This window comes from Schistocerca cancellata, chromosome 11 (assembly GCF_023864275.1).
Source record: "Schistocerca cancellata isolate TAMUIC-IGC-003103 chromosome 11, iqSchCanc2.1, whole genome shotgun sequence".
Taxonomy (NCBI): domain Eukaryota; kingdom Metazoa; phylum Arthropoda; class Insecta; order Orthoptera; family Acrididae; genus Schistocerca; species Schistocerca cancellata.
This window is the reverse complement of record NC_064636.1, coordinates 102428324-102448668: the sequence shown is the minus strand read 5'-3', so window position 1 is coordinate 102448668 and position 20345 is coordinate 102428324. Positions and strand designations below refer to the sequence as shown.

Here is a 20345-nt window from a genome sequence, read left to right as displayed (position 1 = left end):
TCAATCAGGCATGGCTGCTTTACGAGGGGGACTGAGGCAAATGGTCTCATCATGCCTTACATAGTTTTTCCTATCTGCGGATGTTCATGCACCCACGAATCCTCCACTAATCTCTCCTTTACAAGATAAATGTTGGTCCATGGATTCGGAACTCAAAGACTGCAGTGCTGAAACAAAAATATAATTCTGATAACATTGTTTTTTTCCATCTCCAACGCAGGAATATCAATAAAACCTATTTATTTCCTCATTTTTACTATGTCAAGAGCGATACAGGGACTTCTTGGACACCCTGTAGATGAAATAGACGTGCATAGTAACAATGATACCTGTTTTTGTTAATACTCTTTTTTTGTGTTGACGTGCCGCCTTACATACTTCTGGGTAACTGAACCTGGATAATGTGGGTAAACAACGCCCAGACCCACGATCCAGAGAAGACTTTGGATTCAGCTGCCTGCAGTGTACGGCCACCACCTACTTGCTGTCGTTTTCTTGCAGACGAGGAGTGGCAGCTGGAGGACAGAAGCCACGATACGCTCTCCGTGGGCACTGACTGCGTGCAGCTGTTGGTGAACGCCCTGGACCACCCCACGTGTCCGCTGGAAGACCTGCCACTGGAAGCCGTGAAGCAGCGCTTACAGTGCCGCGAGCAGCTGTGGGACGACGTGGTGCAGAGGTCGCCCCACATACCCGTCACCAGCTACCTGGCCTACACGCAGAGGGTAAACGTCAACCTCTGCCTGCTGGCCTGGATGGCGGTCAACTCGTACGGCATTTGTCAGGACGTCCCGTTCAGTATGCTACAGTCCGTGCACGATGCTCGCTGCTATTTCGATAGTCCTGACGATCAATCATGTCTGCAGTCGAACGCTACAGACGCCATCTGCTCTGTTTCCAGAGCTATTCTGTTGCTAAAGTGTCGCGACTTTTCCTCCATTAGGACTTCCTATAATTGTACGTTCGTAAGTGTCGGATTGCCATTGTTGCATAGTGGTAGCAGTGTACTGTATCAAAAGCTAACAGAAGAAACACTGAACTACAAAAACAGTTTAACCAACGCCACCTTGAAATACAAGGATTTTAAAATCGACAGCTTGAAGCCTTTAGAAATGTCATTTATACCGGTAAATATCATTTTCCGTTTTTCGACTGCCGGGGTATACATGTACCTTCCCCAGTTACGCAACTTGCCTGGAAAGATTTTTTTGTCCTTTCAGATCACGTGCATAACCCAGATCCTATGTTCTGAGGTCGTGTATCGTATGGCAGGCGTCCCTGACTTACCTACAGCAGTGCTGATAGACAGCGCCCTCACACTTCTCAGCTGTATCTGGCTGAACTCATTCTGCTACCACATGTATGCTTGTGTTCGCCATCTCAGGCTTCCTAACCAGCTACTACCTGCTGAAGTAAGCCAGTTATTCCGTCGTGAGGTGCTGTGTGTGTTTATACCGTGGAGTTTAGTATGTGTGGCAGCTGTTGCTTTGGAAAAGACGAGTAAATATCACCTGATCCACAGTCGCATAGTAGTCCTTGCAGCGATTTCAGTGTCTGTGGCATTCAACTTGGTTTGTCTCGGACTGCTTGGATACATGTACCTACGTACTCGGTGCTCCATGCGGCAACTCGAAATTGTTGATGACAAGAAATTTGCCTCAAAGAAGGAATGTCTTTTTATGTCAGTTAAGGCCATTATATTAAGTGGAACAGGAATTATTATTAGAATTGGGTTCCACCAGGCTCAGGGAATAGCGCAGTTTGTGTATTATATGCATCTAGTTACGATGGTGCAAGGACCAATGCTCTTCGTCTGTTTCGTTTGCAATGGAACGACGCTCCCCACACTGAAGAACAGGATACTTCTTTGGTGGGACCCAACCAACATCCCTGCAGGTCTAGAGCTGTGTTCGGCAGCCGAGAGGAATCTGGCCAGGAGAAACAATGAACAGTCTCCCTTTTCAGAATCCTCGCTGTAGCCTCCTTCAGTATTTTTCGCAAATAACTGTCTCCACACTACACTGCATTAAGCCCAGCAATAAAAATGGACTCTACCTGGTATGACAATATTAAATGTCATTAAATCTGATATCGTACAGCCAGTACTTCTCTTTCCTAACGTCTCCTTCATTTATAACTGTGTGCTTATTTGTGAGTGGTAGCCCCTGTCTACCTATTCTAATGCACTGAGACTGCTTACTAAAATTGTTGGGAAATGCTTTGTGTATACAATAGGCTGCGTCAATCACACAGCCTGTTATATAGAAGGAAAACGCAGCACGTTGTCGGAGAAATTCCCGTTCGTCAGGATCATCTGCCTTGGCGATGGTGCATTTCTGGACACATGTTCGTAGGACGTCTTTTCTCCGTTTTCCGTCGAGGATCTGTCTTTGCAGTTTGTCGATTTTATTAATGTATAATGTATGATATTAGTATATATCATATTATGTCTGAAACAAGGAAATTTTCCATATGTGTGTGAAAGATGTACTTTTACATGATTTGTAATTCAAGTACCATGACAAGAGACATTCAGATACTTATAAAATCAAAAGAGAGAGGGCAATGACTGAAGTGGTGTGTGCATGAAAGTGTAAATGGGTTTGTTGAGCTTATTAGTGGTTCGATTACATAGAGTGGCTCAAACAGGTATGGTAATAAAGTAACAGATGACTTGTGTGAAATGTGGCTTGAAGTGAACGCAAAGTGTCGAATGGCAGAGTTATATGAGATTAGCATTATTGGGTTTGTGAGACAAGATGGTGATTTGTTAAGCTAGAGGTTTGTAAGGGTACTATGGCAGATGTTAAAAGTTAATGTTCCATGTGCCACTCTTGAGCAAGGAAGAACGTTAATTAAAGGCGTATTTACAGGCACAGTACTGTGGAAGGATAAACTTGTGCCAGTACTGTGAGTCCTGGAAAACATGTGCCATAGTAGCTTCACTAGAAGCACACAGTACGCCGAGATTGTTGTGATTCGTAATCAATAGGCGATCTCCCATTTGTTCAAATAAAACCTGAGTGAGCAAAGTAAAGGAGTGTCTGTGTGAATTTAGTATCCAGCCCAACTGAAAATCCTGTGATAAATAGAACTACGTGGAGTGATTTTCGTGAATTGTGAAAGTACAGCAATCATCGCGCACTTAGCAGGCACCCGCAGTGTTAAACGCGATTTCCGTGCTGGACGCAGTGGAACCAGAGGCCGCAGCGCCACGAGGGAGGCAGGTGCCGGGTGCAGCCCGCCTGGCCGCAGGGGGGCGCCGGCAGCTCAACACATTCTGTAAAACCGTTTGAAGAAGATTTGCAGGCCGTGCGCCTCGATTCTGTCAGCGCAGCGCCGAGCCAACCCTGGCCCGCTCTGCGTGACGTCACAATAGCGCATCGCGGCCTTCTCTTTAGGTGGTGGCGGCCAGAGCCGACACGGGGCGCACTGGGGGCGCTTAGCGGCCCACCCAGACAAGCGTCCTGCACCACCGGGACACGCGTAAAGTCGGTCCGACACAGTGGTCGCCAGCCGGGCCTCGACCCGCTGGAAAGTATGGAACCTCATCGCTCGAAAGCCAGTAGCTAACGGCCCTCATGCTACCTACTTACCCCCAGGCAAGATCCCGAGTTCCGACCGCAGTACTGGGAACATTCACAGCCAAGTCCAGGAAATTACTTTCGACTGGCTGTACGAAATACACAGTTCAAACTCAACAGGAAGACGGTCACTCAAAAAACATTACTCCCAGATTTGGATAACAAACTGAGATTATCGCTATCCGATTACCCCAGCCAAGTCAGTCATTTGAGTGGGAGCACCACTGCCACTTAGCTAACATCAACGAGTTTTCCCTGAGCTACAATTCGCCGTAAATGCCCACACTAATTACTATGCAATATTCGCAGATAACGACAGGAAAGTTCTTAAGCGGTAATGGATGCGCGCAAACGAGAACGCGTTTGGAAACTCGAGAACACTGTGCGCCGCGACACAGAACTCCGCTCCAGAGCGCCCTCGACCCGCCACGTCGGCCACACGGGCGCCGACGGCCAGCTCTCGATTCCCCGAGCTCCGAGCCTCTGCACGAAATCCTTCTACACGTGGGCCTTTCAGCCAATCAGGAGCAGCAGGTGACTGCAAGCCCCACCACTGGCCACTCCCTGCTGCTGCTTACAGCCGCTGCAGTCACGTTCTGGTCTTCAAAAAGGCGAACCAGAGAGCAGATATGGGTGGTCAGGGAACTACCTGTTACAACCCTTTCACTCGTGGGGTATCAAGCATTAACTTCTGCAACCGATATACCTATTAAGGCCTTTCCTCTGATATATCTGGAGGCAAGCATTCTCGCAGCCGAAACTGCTCGAACTGTTGTTACATGTACGTAGTTGTTCAACAGCACACGTGTTACTCAGACGATGTCCCCTGCAAAGTGCATCATGCGTAACTCGCGCCACTGTCGCCAAATGCAGCATTGTCAGAGCGACTCAGACTTGGGATCGGCAGTCTGCACAACCGCCACACTTTGAGACAGGGACGACCAACCCGCATCTGCCGAGGCTAAAGGCACAGAACTCAACACTGACTGCGAGCGTTCTCAAGCAGGGCGTGGGGACTATGGATCGTCCTGTTTCCGATATGCAACAACAGTTTTCAGCGCACCAGACTGAAGTAGAGAACTCTGTCTCCACCAGATCTCCAGAAACGCAACGCTACGCGAACTAGCCGAAAACCCGGACAAGAAACCCGAAGTAAACAGGCAAAGCCGCCACAAACACGATACTCCAATTACAAAAAGTTTACACTCATCCAAATACATCTCACGAAGAACAAGGTTTACAACTGGTTGGGTGCAGATAGAATTAAAGCACATCTAACACAACTTATGGCACTTTAGCAAACCCTACAATAAACTATAAACTAAGAAGGTGGCAAAGAACCCGCCAAATCGTTGTAACCTGCACTAAAACAGTTGCCTGGGCCACCAAGTCGTTCACAAAAAAATCCGAAAAAATTTGCCAACATCACAACACACCCATCAGATATCGAAACCCGAGAGAACAGTTTGAGTTACTTACCAATCTGAAGCAACAGTAACAGAAATCACACCGCACGCCAAACACTAAGCAAAAGAGAAACCACACAGACTCACGCTCTCCTTTGTGATAACCAATTTTGACCGTGATACAACAAACGAAAAAACTGAAGGGGACCTAAAGGTACCGGGAAACTAAATCAAAATTCCCCGCTATTCCTTCCAGTCATGTATAGTTACAAAGAACCAACTAAGAAGCTACTTGTTCACCATTTCAGAATGCACTGTGCACCTCACAAGGTCGGACTATTTAAACACTACCTCCTCAATAACAGCAACGTCCATATTGCAACACTTTCCAATAAGACACGAAAAGCTGCGATATAAATTGAAATGTGAAGAACGGAGTCGAGCACATCGAATTTTTAATTGCAAAATATACCCGAAACAAGAAGCACCAAAATGCAGGAGCTGCAACACTGACAACGTTAATAGTGATGAGAGTTGCAAAGAAAGACCAAAACAGCCTATCTCAGCAAACAAAACTGAAAACATTAAGCGCATTGATGAAACTATCACGGTCTTTGTCCAAGAATGTCACGAAAACAATCAAACGGAAAACATACTTCACTACAGCCCTTCACAACCTGATATTTGTAAGAAGGGAAATAATAACAGCAGCTTCTAAAAAGCTCCTACTACGTTCTTTGGCGAACACGGATCCACGTCTATATCGCCATATTGATAGACAAGGAGGCCTATGCCCAACCTAGCCTGAGACATCAGGAAGCAAGAATTAACCTTCACATTCAAGCCTAAGAAAGATATTGCCACTATCTGCATTGTCAACACACTGGGTTTCTGCTCTAAAAACAAACTCCCTAATGGCATAGTAAGAGAAAAAGAAGTTGGTATTATAGTCGCAGCACGTACCTCATGAGCAGGTAGAGAAATCAATCTAGATAACTGTATCTGTCACGCAAACCAGACCGTAGTAGAAGCTGAGATAGATGCTTCAGAGTCTTTCATATACAACACCACAATGATGTATCCTGCCGAGGAACTGCCAACTGATCTCGTGAATTATATACTCTCATTTTGCCCAGCTAAAGGAACAGGAGACTCAGTACTAGATCTGCGATATTTGCTGAAAAATTGAACAAGAAAGATATTAAACTTGTTGTAGCCATTTTGAATCACGCAAGACTCAGAAATGACTCGCCGCCTTTTATCAATCACTATGGCACTTCTATCTTAGAACATATACTACGTACAACATAGCTACCCAGATTCTGAAGCTACACTGAATTTCGCGACTGCATAGCTAACGAATACCTATCATTTATTATGCTGTGAATCACAAAAACTAGGAAAAAACTTAAAACGATCATAAAATCACGAAATCGGATAGTCGAAAAAATCAGATTGATACGCTTTAACACAAAACCTAACGAATCCACTATTCAAACCACTCCTTAAGACTCATGACGTACATAAGAAACAAAATTAAACAGTAGGGAAATTCTGTAGACCATACGGCACTAACAAAATGGCTTGAACGTTTTCAATGACCTAATAAGAAGAGAAAACCACCAAATGATGCGCGAGGTAATCACAAGATTTAGGTCCCACAATAGCAGTAGTTTCTGGAAAAAAGTTCCAACAGGTCATAGCACATCATTTGCGAACAGCCATCCTTAATAGCAGATGAGAATGTCATTCATTACTGACGACCTCAAAAAAGTTCCTCAAAGTGCTACAAAAACATTCACGGTCATCCGTGGTATCCAAAATTCGATGAAACCGACGAGGAAATAATATTCGAAAATCCGAATGCAATCTCTTAGCATCCACTACCTTATAAGATTGACGAATATGAAATAGAAAGAAAGCTGCTCAGAGACTGGAAGCACTGGAAGATAACAAAATAAATCACTCCTTTCACAAGACACCTGCCTCAAACACATCAGACGTTTCTTCATCGCGGCCATGAAACTGAAAATAGTCTCTCTAAAATAGAAGCAAGCTAAAATCAAGATGATTTCCCAACCCGAAAGACCAAAAAACAACACCAAATCACAGGTTACCGTGCTCTCAGTGACAGGGAAAGCTTCCATTGGTTGTGGCATGCTGGGCTGCTCTTTGAAACGTTACTTTTGAACTTCCCACCCCAAAGTGTGCAGTTTACTAAAAACGTCGCTGGAAACAGGTAAGTACAAGCGCTGCTTGGTGATCACCATTCGACAACTATTAAGCCAGAAGCAGAGACGCCACGTGGGACAGTCACGTCTCCACTGCTACACATCAACAACACGGCTGACATCGCTAAAGGTCGAGGAACGAAACAACAGCCCTGTACACAGACGACACTGCGTACTGTTGTCAGGGCCCGACATGCGGCAGAATTAACGAGCAGGTCAGCCCCTTCACAAACAAGCAGGAATCATCGCTAAGCAAGTCAAGTAGATTAAAATACAGTGGATCCACGAAATCTATTCTTCAGCACCTGTGATCTTCAACTACTCCTACTTTAAATAAATATGTATTCCTCACGTCATCTTCAGAGGTACTCTGACAGTCAGTTATAAACAATGAAGAAATACGCCAACTCGATAATAAGATGTTATAACACAGAGAGATGTTCCTGCGCCCTTCAGAGTGAAGACTGGTTTTAAAAATAGCTCTCCATTCTACTGTATAACTTGGAGGCCTCTTCATCTGCCGGCCGGTGTGGCCAAGCGGTTAAAGGCTCTACAGTCTGGAACCGCGTGACCGCTACGGTCGCAGGTTCGAATCCTGCCTCGGGCATGGATGTGTGTGATGTCCTTAGGTTACTTAGGTTTAAGTAGTTCTAAGTTCTAGGGGACTGGTGACCTTAGAAGTTAAGTCCCATAGTGCTCAGAGCCATTTGAACCTCTTCATCTCCAAGTACATACTGCAGCCCACATCCATCCCAATCTCCTTACTGTATTCACCACCTGGTGTTCCTCTACGATTATCACCCACACTTCACTTCAAAACTAAATTGGTTACCTGTCGACGTCTCGGAACGTGTCCTACCAACCGACCCTCCATTTGGTCAGGTTGCGCCTCGCATGTTCCCACGTTTCTCGGGAATCCAAACTTATCTTCCCTGAGGTCGGCGTCTACCAGTTTTTTCATTCTTCTGTAAAGAATTTGTTTTAGTATTTTAGAACGATAAGTTATTAAACCGAAAGTTCAGTAATTTTCACACCTACCAGCAACTGCTTTCTTTGGAATTGATAACGTTACATTCTTCTTAAGGTCTGTGGGTACTTCGCCTGTCTCATACGCCGGGCACAACAGGTGGGAGAGCTCCGCCGTGGCCGGCTCTCCCGAGGCTGCCTGTAATCCTGGCAGAAGACTGTTTACTCCCCGGGCCTCGATTCGACTTAGATATTTCAGAACACTGTCAAATTTCGTCTCGTACTGTTACATCTCCCATCTCATTTACATCCATGACCACTTCCCTATCTGTAATAATACCTTCAGTGAGATACAATTGACGTAACATTTTCTGAAAACAAAACCTATGTAATGTCATGACAGCTGAAATTATAAATATGATGTAGCTATGCTATTGACTATACAAAGACATAGATCACTACACCATTCAGACAGCAGTTTCTCCTACATAACATAGCACTTACCTCCGACTTACAAAGTTATCTCACAAATCCTTCGTATCATACTAGAGATTAGTTCCTAAGCATTTGTCTTAAAAACTACCAATACAATGTAACAGGAAACAAAACGCCTTAACGACGGACAAATAAACGCAGGTGCTGCTTTTTTAAAGGAAGGTTTTAACCCACTCATAAGGCAAATGCCAGGACTCAGCTGTAAGAATAACATCGTCCTCCAATCCGCCAGGATTACTCGCTGCGTCCAAACCAAATAAGAGCGTCAGATTAAAGATGAACACCGTCACCACATCATTAAGCACAAAAAATGGTTCAAATGGCTCTGAGCACTATGGGACTCAACATCTGAGGTCATCAGTCCCCTAGAACTTAGAACTACTTAAACCTAACTAACCTAAGGACATCACATACATCCATGCCCGAGGCAGGATTCGAACCTGCGACCGTAGTGGTCGCGCGGCCCCAGACTGAAGCGCCTAGAACAGCTCAGCCACACTGGCCGGCTCATTAAGCACATTTCCATTCAAAGAGTAACACGTTTGGTAAGCCACATTACTGCTTCTACTAAACTTAAACATTTTCATTTTCACCTCTCCTGTCAACTGTGACTGTAATTGGGATCAGAAAATCAGAAACGGACATTTTTTAACAAAGTCAGTCTGAAGTAGTCGACGAATGATCTTGACCATAACCACATGTTATTAAGATCTGACTTATCAGGTGCCGGAGATAAGTGATTTTATGTATTACTAAAAGATTAAAACTAAATTATGAAACCTTTTAATTTTCTTGATCGCAAAAACACATTGCTTTACCATTCATTACACGTTTTGGTTGCCAATCAACTATTGTCAGGCTTGTAAAAGAAACAAGAAACAGAGAATAGTCTTAGATTCAACCAGATTTAATAAAGTTACTTAGTATTGCGTGATGATTTGCCAATCGTGGTAAATACTACCTGGCTAAGAAATCTGTAGGCTTGAGCCCCATCATCTAATAGCATTTCCTGGAGCTGTGTAAGTAATTGGAAAGTACCTATCGGGTGAATGTGAATAGTAAACTGTTTTCAGATATTAAAGAAATAAGCAAATAGAAATAATGAAAACATACCATGCTGACTAATGAACCACATTTTCCATAGACTATTGGTTACACCAACGAAGTTACGGAGTGCAAATCTCAACATATAGTAACAATCGAAACACACTCTTTCCTTAAGAACAAAGGCGCTAGCCCAGCTTAAGAAGCGAAAGTAATTTAAGGAAGAGACACTCTCTCTAGTTACTTATATCGAAAATGAGTATGAGCAGAAATTAGTAAGTGTAGCTGTCTTTTTGGCCCTATCAGCTGTTCTCGACACTGCTTGGTGAGAAGCACTTCTTTAGAAATTCACGATTGTGTCGTAAATTTAAGGACTTACTTAACAACATTCTCAGCAATAGAGCATTTCATATCCATTCTCACAATGACAGATGCAGGGTACTTAAAACAAATGATAGTTTACTTCAAATGTCTGTTTTGAGTCCACTACCTCTTTGGTCTGTACATGCACAGCTTACCAAAACCTCTTAAAAAAATTGATTTATGCGGATGACATTTGATCGTGGCTCATATCCTCAACGTTTCTAATGTTGAAACCTCTTTATCCACTGATATGGACGTCTTGGATGTATACATCAAGAAATAGTGGCTCCACCTAAATCCACAGAAAATAATTGTATCTACATTACATCTATGCTGACAGTCAGAGTGCACACCAGAAGATAGATTCAGAGACCAAGTCTCGTTGTACTGCATTATACCATAATACCGAGAAACAGCGCTAGATAGAACTCTTAACTTACAAGTAGCACTCAAAGTCAAAACGAGAAACCACAGTCTTCAAAAATTTGGTGCTATCTTATACGGAGCTAATGCACGTGTTTTGAGATCCGTAGCTTTAACCCTATCATAGGTGCTCTGTTGCTGAAGATTACTGTTCGACCAGGATCAATAGTGCTCATACTAAGAAGATAGATGTCAAACTGAATCAGGTATTATGGGATGTATTCAGAGTACAATCGCTCTAAGACTTCCTGCTCTCTGCATCATCCCACCCCCAGCTCTAAGAAACCAGCTCTCCTACAGGTCTGGAAGAACATTCTGAAGAATCCTCAGCTAGCCAGTCATCGAGATGCTCCACAGGCAGAACATCAACACTTGAGATCAAGGAAACCCTCATCACGCACAGCAGAAATCCTTGTTGTGTCATCTTTGATTGTCAACCATTCACGGAAAATTCAGTGGGATCCGTCATAATAGACAATAAGCATCTAGTCAAGGACCCACATCTCCCCAGACATCAGTAGAGGATATTGAAATGGATTAGCAGCGGAGAACGCTGATGTGTTTATCTTAAGTGTGGGGTAAGTGTTCTTTTTACAGACAATTCAATGTCGCTTTCTAAATATTCCAGTTTCAATGGTCTCAGTATTATCATAACAGAAACAGGGTCACATGTTGCAACACTCTTGAGGCAGCTGCATGCCCTGCCCGCTGCTGTGACGTCACATGATGATCAAATCTAATGCTAATTCCAGAGATCTCTTTATCATCAAACGTGCTGATTCGATTATATGCAAGCCTAATCATCAAGATACGTAATTACCCTGGGGCTGTCGCTGGATCCTGAGATGTATATCATAATTTCATCAAATAATTACATATGTTTTATCAGTTATGCTTCTTCTTGGTCTCTGTATCCTGAGGTGAACTGGACCGTGGATATTGAAATAGAACTTGCCGACGGGAGTCGTTGCACAGTGTCATTTTCACTATCTCTTCACTGTTCAGAAAGTGTGTTAACTCTCCTGCCATTGTGCTACATAATTTTTACATTTTATTGCATTAAGACTTGCGATTTCGAGGTCATCTAGACTGCAGAGAGGTATATAAACCATACAGCTCTCTTATATTGTCAGTTCATTTCAGAATGCTCAGATGGAAACCAAGTTCTAAGCAAAGAAGAGAAAGCGGAAAGGTGGAAGGAGTATATAGAGGGTCTATACGAGGGCGATGTACTTGAGGACAATATTATGGAAATTGAAGAGGACGTAGATGAAGATGAAATGGGAGACACGATACTGCGTGAAGAGTTTGACAGAGCACTGAAAGACCTGAGTCGAAACAAGGCCCCGGGAGTAGACAACATTCCATTGGAACTACTGACGGCATTGGGAGAGCCAGTCCTGACAAAACTATACCATCTGGTGAGCAAGATGTACGATACAGGCGAAATACCCTCAGACTTCAAGAAGAATATAATAATTCCAATGGCAAAGAAAGTAGGTGTTGACAGATGTGAAAATTACCGAACTATCAGTTTAATAAGTCACTGCTGCAAAATAATAACGCGAATTCTTTACAGACGAATGGAAAAACTGGTAGAAGCCGACCTTGGGGAAGATCAGTTTGGATTCCGCAGAAATGTTGGAACACGAGAGGCAATACTGACCCTACGACTTATCTTAGAAAATAGATTAAGGAAAGGCAAACCTACGTTTCTAGCATTTGTAGACTTAGAGAAAGCTTTCTACAATGTTGACTGGAATACTCTCTCTCAAATTCTAAAGATGGGAGGGGTAAAATACAGGGAGCGAAAGGCTATTTACAATTTGTACAGAAACCAGATGGCAGTTATAAGAGTCGAGGGGCATCAAATGGAAGCAGTGGTTGGGAAGGGAGTGAGACAGGATTGTAGCCTGTCCCCGATGTTATTCAATCTGTATATTGAGCAAGCAGTAAAGGAAACAAAAGAAAAGTTTGGAGTAGGTATTAAAGTCCATGGAGAAGAACTAAAAACGTTGAGGTTCGCCGATGACATTGTAATTCTGTCAGAGACAGCAAAGGACTTGGAAGAGCAGTTGAACGGAATGGACAGTGTCCTGAAAGGAGGATATAAGATGAACATCAACTAAAGCAAAACGACGATAATGGAATGTAGTCGGGTGATGCTGAGGGAATTAGATTAGGAAATGAGAGACTTAACGTAGTAAAGGAATTTTGCTATTTGGGGAGCAAAATAACTGATGGTGGTCTAAGTAGAGAGGACATAAAATGTAGACTGGCAATGGCAAAGAAAGCGTTTCTGAAGAAGAGAAATTTGTTAACATCGAGTATAGATTTAAGTGTAAGGAAGTCGTTTCTGAAAGTATTTGTATGGAGTGTAGCCATATGTGGAAGTCAAACATGGACGAGAAATAGTTTGGACAAGATGAGAATAGAAGCATTCGAAACGTGGTGCTACAGAAGAATGCTGAAGATTACGTGGGTAGATCACATAACTAATGAGGAGGTATTGAATAGAATTGGGGAGAAGAGGAGTTTGTGGCACAACTTGACAAGACGAAGGGACCGGTTGGTAGAACATGTTCTGAGGCATGAGGGGATTACAAATTTAGCATTGGATGGCAGCGTGGAGGGTAAAAATCGTAGAGGGAGACCAAGAGATGATTACACTAAGCAGATTCAGAAGGATGTAGGTTCCAGTAAGTACTGGGAAACGAAGAAGCTTGCACAGGATAGAGTAGCATGGAGAGCTGCATCAAACCAGTCTCAGGACTGAAGACAACAACGACAACAACTCTTTACCAGTACATACATGTTAGTTATGGTTCAAAACATGTAAATGTGGGATTAAGTTGTGATCGTGAGTGTAGAGCTGTAGTAGAACTGTGGATGTCCGTCATAATGCAAAACACAATTTACAGGTATGAATTAGGGCGAGCAATGTTGGCCGATGAGGTTGATGACAACACACTACGATCCATTTCAACTTCCTCTTGACATGAACATCTGTAGTAATAAGGCAACCATCATCGACCTGTATAAAACTCCTAATTAAAGTTCTCATCGTCAGCAGAGGACTCTTCACAGTGTGTTTATTTAAAACTGTGAAGTGTCGTGAGGTTGTATTGGTTATGCAGTACTGTATGCATTGCAACAGACAAATACGGTGGCAACTACATGTGAAAGCGTTATTAAACGATGTTGTATGTTATGTAAGTGAATGTTGCATACAAGATGATTTAGAAGAATATGTAAATATATGTATGCTTGCAGCACCGATGCCCTATAAATATTGAAACTGTAGAGCCTTGTTTACAGAGAGAGAACGGAAATACGTCGTTGCTCCTGTTGGTTTGAACACAATGGAAGCAGAATTTATAGCGTAAAAAGAATAGTTATTTAAAGAATAATGTAGGGATATAAGATAGAATGAATAATACGAAATGTGTCAACAATTATTATTTTATTTGCTGCATGTACAAAACGTAAATAAACAAAGTTATTTACAATGTGTACATGTCTTTCATTGTAAGAGCACCAGTGCAAAACAAATTTTATGCAAGATGTTCACAGATATGATAAACACGTCATACTATTCCGCAAACCCGCAATCATATACACAGTAAATATATTCACTCATTGAGTGAATAGAGCCACTATGGTACACTGTCAATAAATTTCGACGATATAAACACACATTTAAAACAGCTTATAAAGGGTTCAAGTTACTTGCAAATACCCGCACACTTAAAACACAGATATGAGCAACCGAAGACGGTATTGACTTTGTAAATGGAGGTCCAATAATACTACCTTCAGGCTTTCTGTTAGGACAATGATTAGCATTTGATGCTAAAAAGGTTTGCAAATCTGATCTGCCTGTAGATACACACATCAAAATGTATTACATCACCTCGGTTCCGAGAGATCCAGAACATGTACAGAAAACTGGAATAGAATCAAGATAAACATCATTTCCGCTCTTTATATTGGTCATGAAAACCACACATTGCATATTGTTCCACCATACAGCGTGACCTTCAGAGGTGGTGGTCTAGATTGCTGTGCACAACGGTATCTCTAATACGCAGTAGTACGTCCTCTTGCAATGATACATGCCTGTATTCAACCTGGCATACTATCCACAAGTTCATCAAGGCGTTGTTGGTCCAGATTGTCCCACTCCTCAACACCGATTCGGCGTAGATCCCTCAGAGTGGTTGGTGGGTCACGTCGCACATTAAGAGCCCTTTTCAATCTGTCCCAGCCATGTTCGATAGGACTTATGTCTGGAGAACATGCTGGGCGTGAGATACAGGAGGATTCCAGTTACATTGCATTACAGTCAGGCAGAGGTTCCGAAATCAGGTATTGGATTGTTAGGCATACCCAGGAGTAGTTATAGACTCAGCTCACAATTTAATAGTGGTGAAGAGTAGACTGAAGTGTGAAACATTAGTCAGGAAGAAACAATACGCAAAAAAGTGGAATACCTAAGTACTAAGTAATGGAGAGGCGAGCTTAAATGTCTCTGAAGCTACTGATACTGCAATATAGCGCATTAGCCAGTTCAGTAGAGTAAGAAGGACATTTCTATAAAGGGCGATCAGAGAGAAACGGTCCAGTAAACGAAGTTCTAAAATGCATACCTTATGAGCTATGAGCGCTTTTTCGCGTTCGATACTGTGGAACGAGCACTAAATAGTTTACCTCTCACTCTTTTTGACGTGTCAGTCCTTTTGTATTTCGTTCTTTGTACCTTACGAATATGTCTATAGTAGTGGAAAAGGGCAGTCACTTGTGTACTGATAGCAAAGTTTAATCATCCTCCGCTCGACCGTCATTTTAGCATCGTCAGAGTTCTGAGGTGCAGCGATCATGGTTCATTAAGTTACTTCCTCCGTTTGCACACATACCTGCAAATCCATCGCCATCTTCCGGTGGAAATGATGAAAGTAACTGTGGCTGTTGACATGTATGAGCTACGCGTGGGCATTATCGAGGCATTTCGAGCCATCGAACGGAGAATAATTTTAGGAACTGGAAAATATATTTTAGAAAATGCTGCTTGTTCCAGATATAGGCACAGAAGCTCAGGACGACTCACGAGAAATATGCACAGACAGTTCAGTTACGCTTGAATTCCCTGAAAAATTACAGCAATCTTAGATAAATAAGGGCATAAATGAGAACAGCGCAAGGGGAAGTGGCACCTCATCTTGGAACGATCAGAAGTAAAAGTCTGCAGTCCTGCGAATGAATTAGGACACAAGCCGGCCAAAGAGCGAGCCAGAGAAAGTGCAACAGGAAACTAGAGCGGAAATTTTGCGTCAGTGAGAAAATGACAGATGCAGCGCGAAAGAGAAGTGAGAAAGAGTTCTCTGAAACCATCAAAGAGACTATGACAAAAAAAAAATTTTCAGCTGTTCAACATCGCCATTCTACCGTTTACCACTGTCGCCTAGTCTTACAGCTGTGTCGGCTGTGCAGGGGAGATTAAAGGCTCTCTCCAGCTTGCTGAGACAGTTGAGTCTGGTGGGCCCGGAAACCGAGGGGTCACTCGACGAACTCTCCTCGGGTTATCAGCCGAGTGGCGGCGTCGTCTCGTCCCAACACTCTCTTATACTATGGCTAGCAACTCGCGATCGCGTAAAAGCAGTGGAATTTGGGGTTTCTTCACAAATTTAGGTGATGGGAAAGCAAAGTGCAGCTGTTGTTCTAAGTGTGTTTCATATAAAGGAGTAAATACATTTAATCTAGCGCGTCATGTTCGAGTGCTGCATCCAACAGTGTCATTGTCAGTCAGGCGCTTAGCGCCCCCTGCTCCTGCATCTTCCGATATTCCTTGGACAAATAACCCGGACAATCCGGAACCAACACCAGCAATTGTCAGAAGCGAACAGCAGTCGGTGCCAGAAAATAACAGTATCACTTCATTATAAGACAGCAGGCATCAATAACACAGGACATTACCTACGTATTTTTCGAAACCTCTTTCGAACAGAAGAAATTAAGAGATAGATTTCACACTTCTGGAGATTGTTGTAAAGGATTATTTGCCCTTCAACATAGTGGAAAGCAAACATTTCCAAAATTTTGTAGGCAAACTAAATGGTGCTTAGAGAATGTCATCTTGGAAGACCATTTCCAATACACTACTACAACAACAGTACACCATGATGAAAGAAATTGTAAGCGTCAAAATAAATTCTGCGGAAGCGGTTGTGCTGACAATTGATGGGTGGACCTCAACCACAAATGAGAGTTACTTGCTGGTGACAGCACACTACGTTAAAGACCTGGAGCTGGCATCTTCCCTCCTAGAGTGCTTTAAATACGACGAAAGGCACACGTCAGAAAAACTCTCCGAAGAACTGCGACATGTCACAAGGGAATGGGGCATTCAAGAAAAAGTCGTGTGTGTTGTTAGCGACAATGCTGCTAATATTGTGGCAGCTATAAGACTCACAGCCTAGAAACACATCCCCTGCTTTGCGCACACACTCAATTTAATTGTTCAGAATGGGCTTCCGCACATTCAACCCATTCTGAATAAAGTAAAAAAAATTGTTCAATTTTTTAAAAGAATTTCACAGGCCTGCACGAAACTCAAAATGAAGCAGGAACAGTTGAAAGAGCCTGTTCTGACACTAAGACAGGACACTGTTACAAGATGGAATTCAACCTATGATATGCTGCGAAGAATAATCGAGGTTAAGAATTCCCTAATGACAGTTATCACTCTGAATTATCCGGATCTTCCAAATCTGGCTGCAGAGGACATTGCAAGGGTAACACAGGCCTGTGGCCTGTTGAAAGTGTTCAAACACTGCACCGACGAAATGTCAAGTGAAAATGTCACTGCTTCAAAAGGTATACTCCTGAGTCGCTCGTTGAAAAAATGGTGTTGCAACTTTGTTAATAATGGCCGAAAAGCTAGCTAAAGACCTAAAATGACGGCTTCGAAATATACAGGGAAATTCCATTTTTGCAGAAGCAACTTCATTGAATCCCCGGTTCCAATTACATGGTTTTTCTGATAAAAATTCTGCTGAGAAGGTGAAATTAAACCTGATTAGGCACTGTGAGAAATTTGTGACGAACACATCCACTGCTACTGCAACAATCTCAGTGCCAACCACTGAATCTACTTCTAGTCTCTGGCTCGAATTTGACGAAGTGTTTTCCAGGCTGCAGATTAGTCCACACCCGAGAGCTGCTGCAATGGTGGAAGTGGACAAATATTTACAAGAGCCCTGCTACAGAGACAAGGCAGTCCACATCAGTGGTGGTCTGAACGGCTGTCAGTATACCCCTCGGTCTCTGAACTTGCAAAAATACGACTGTGTGTTGTCGCAACCTCCACGCCGTGTGAAAGAGTGTTCTCGAAGGCAGGGCACCTTATAACTGACAGAAGAAATCGCCTGACAGGAAAAAGTGGAACAAATCATGTTATCAAACGGAAATCTCTGAACATTCGCCAAATCTGTTGATGTTTATTCATAAATATATATGTATTTTTTAAATATAATTAGGACAATCCTTAAATTGACATTTAGTGCAATTATTTCAATAATGTGTACGAGATAAACAATCCAACATGAACGATTATCTTTCAAGCGTGGATTCGACTCATGCTTCAGTTCCAGACTCAGAAGGTAAGCATTTTACTTTCATATTGGCTGTGCGTGCTCACACAGCCAGCCTCTTCGTTTGTATCTTTAATATTCATTTATCTGCAAGCGCTGCCAACGGTAGGCTACCCGTAGACGCGAAGTATAACTGCACAAATAGTCACGGGTAACGTTGTCAGCACTGCAAGAAGCAGCTGACGCTGCCTTCCCCTCGCCCATCACCTCCCCAACCCCTCCTAAACCTGTCGTTCCCAACAAACACCGCGCGATTCGTCGACAGGCAGTAGAGGGAGGACTGAAGTGAAGGGAGGATGAGTGACGTAGCGCCGATGTAGTGCGAGAGGGAGAGGGGAAGAGAGTGGGTGAACTAGAACAAGTGAGGAGTGTGATACCTGTGAAAAATTTGAAGTACCAGTTCATTGAAATTGAGTGGTTAGTTCACACTTCACTGGAGTGAAGCGTTCATTTGAACGACTCATTCACGAGCTCCCCATCACTAGCCGGCAGTCCACTATTTTGCGATGGCGACCTACCTGCCCAGTCGTCAACCGGTCTGACTTTCGTGTCCTGCATGAGACTTCAACCTTGAACCTAGACCCTAACTTCTTACAGGATGAGAAAACCGGACACATCTAACGACACTGGTCAAAACCCATCTAGACGTGGAATGTTTACCTACGCCGTACTCTCATCTCTATGTGAAACGGTTCTGTACTGTGCCACGTCGGTTGTAGTTCACTGACACTTTTAACGGGTTGCCAGAGTACAGACACACTTCCACAACTATGACTTGTGCCGTTTTTACTTTGACCAACGCTTGCCCTTAACAGGTAATTTTATATATTCAAACTCTGCTGTCTACCATTTGTAGAACTTTTGCCCTACTTCATTTTCTGAGGCTAAAGTGTCAGTTTTTATGTAAGAGGACTATTCTGAGCAAATCCACACTTTGCTTTTGTTTCCATTCCATCACCTGGTAGCAAGGTGAACTGATGCGACGAAAATGACGTCAATAAAGTAACATCCTATGATCTCCTACATTTTGAAATCAATAAAGGATTCTTTTACACATCAAAATGAATAAATATATAGCATTGTGAAATTCGCCTGTACTCCGCCTCTCCATACACTGATGTCAATAGCGTTAGCAGATTTTTGTGAATCGAGTTTACACACTCCATGGTTAGCGGCGCCATCTGGTAGTCGGCACTTTCGTGTAGTAAAAACATACACACATATATACATTACATACGCGGCCAGTTCCCTGACGGCCGTAGTACAGCCACTCCCTGGTTCCTGCAGCGTTGCGAGTGACGGGCCATACCTACATCCGCACATGGGTTGTGTGATAGTTACCTCTGTCACAGTCTGTGCATTCCAACACAACAGTGGCATTGTGAGCAGTGGACCTGTATGGCTGACGTTGCACACTGCGTATCCAGTACGACCTACTGTCGGCAAGTTCAGTGCTTGATTTGTTACGGTACGCATAGGTACTCCCCACTGGTGTCTCAGTCTTGGGAAAAAAAAAGGATCGATACTGCAAATTTTGAGACATGGTATGATAGAACATTATCTTTTTAGTAGTAAAGATGTTGTACTGTCACTTTTGAAATGCGCAGAAAAGCGTTAAAATACCGTCTTAAGAGGTCAATTGCAGAAACACACACCTGACCCCCGCCCCCCCCCCCCCCCCCCCCCCCACTGCCACCCTGGAAGGTCACGACAGTATCGGAACCTGTTTTTTACAAATCAAGCACTACCTGAGGTTAAAGCTGTACACCACTTACCAAATGCACTTCATGTCATTATTTTTGTCACGGTATATAAAATTTTTCAGTGGGTGCATGGCAACAAGAGCGATTCAGCTCAACAGATTACGGCGCTGTGTAATGCCTGCTGGCTGATACGTACCAATAAATATTACTACTTGTGTGTGTGAATGGAATTTTAAGCATAAAACGTATTATGCTATAGTTGACCTCTTTTATGCCACCTTTTTGTATTTTAGATCTGAAGATGTCTCGTCAATGATCTGAAAGTAGTAATCAGTAGAGGAGTTTTAGCGATCTTGAAATACGACTTTTATCCACACATTTTAACATAACAGATCGCCCATCATCCCTTTTGAAAATGGGAAATAATAACGAAAAAAAACTTTAACTTTTGTGCCCAAGGGCATATTTTGCACTGGGTTGA

General features: G+C 43.1%; 1 protein-coding gene across 1 annotated transcript in view; it reads left to right on the top strand.

Annotated features, from left to right (window-relative positions):
• Positions 1-401: 401 nt before the first annotated feature.
• LOC126108273 (uncharacterized) overlaps positions 402-20345 on the top strand; it is a 271988-nt gene continuing 252044 nt past the window's right edge. Inside the window, exon 1 of the mRNA XM_049913499.1 lies at positions 402-2781. Coding sequence (XP_049769456.1) covers positions 402-1979 — 1578 coding nt within the window. The 3' untranslated portion in view covers positions 1980-2781. The remainder of the gene's footprint in view (positions 2782-20345) is intronic.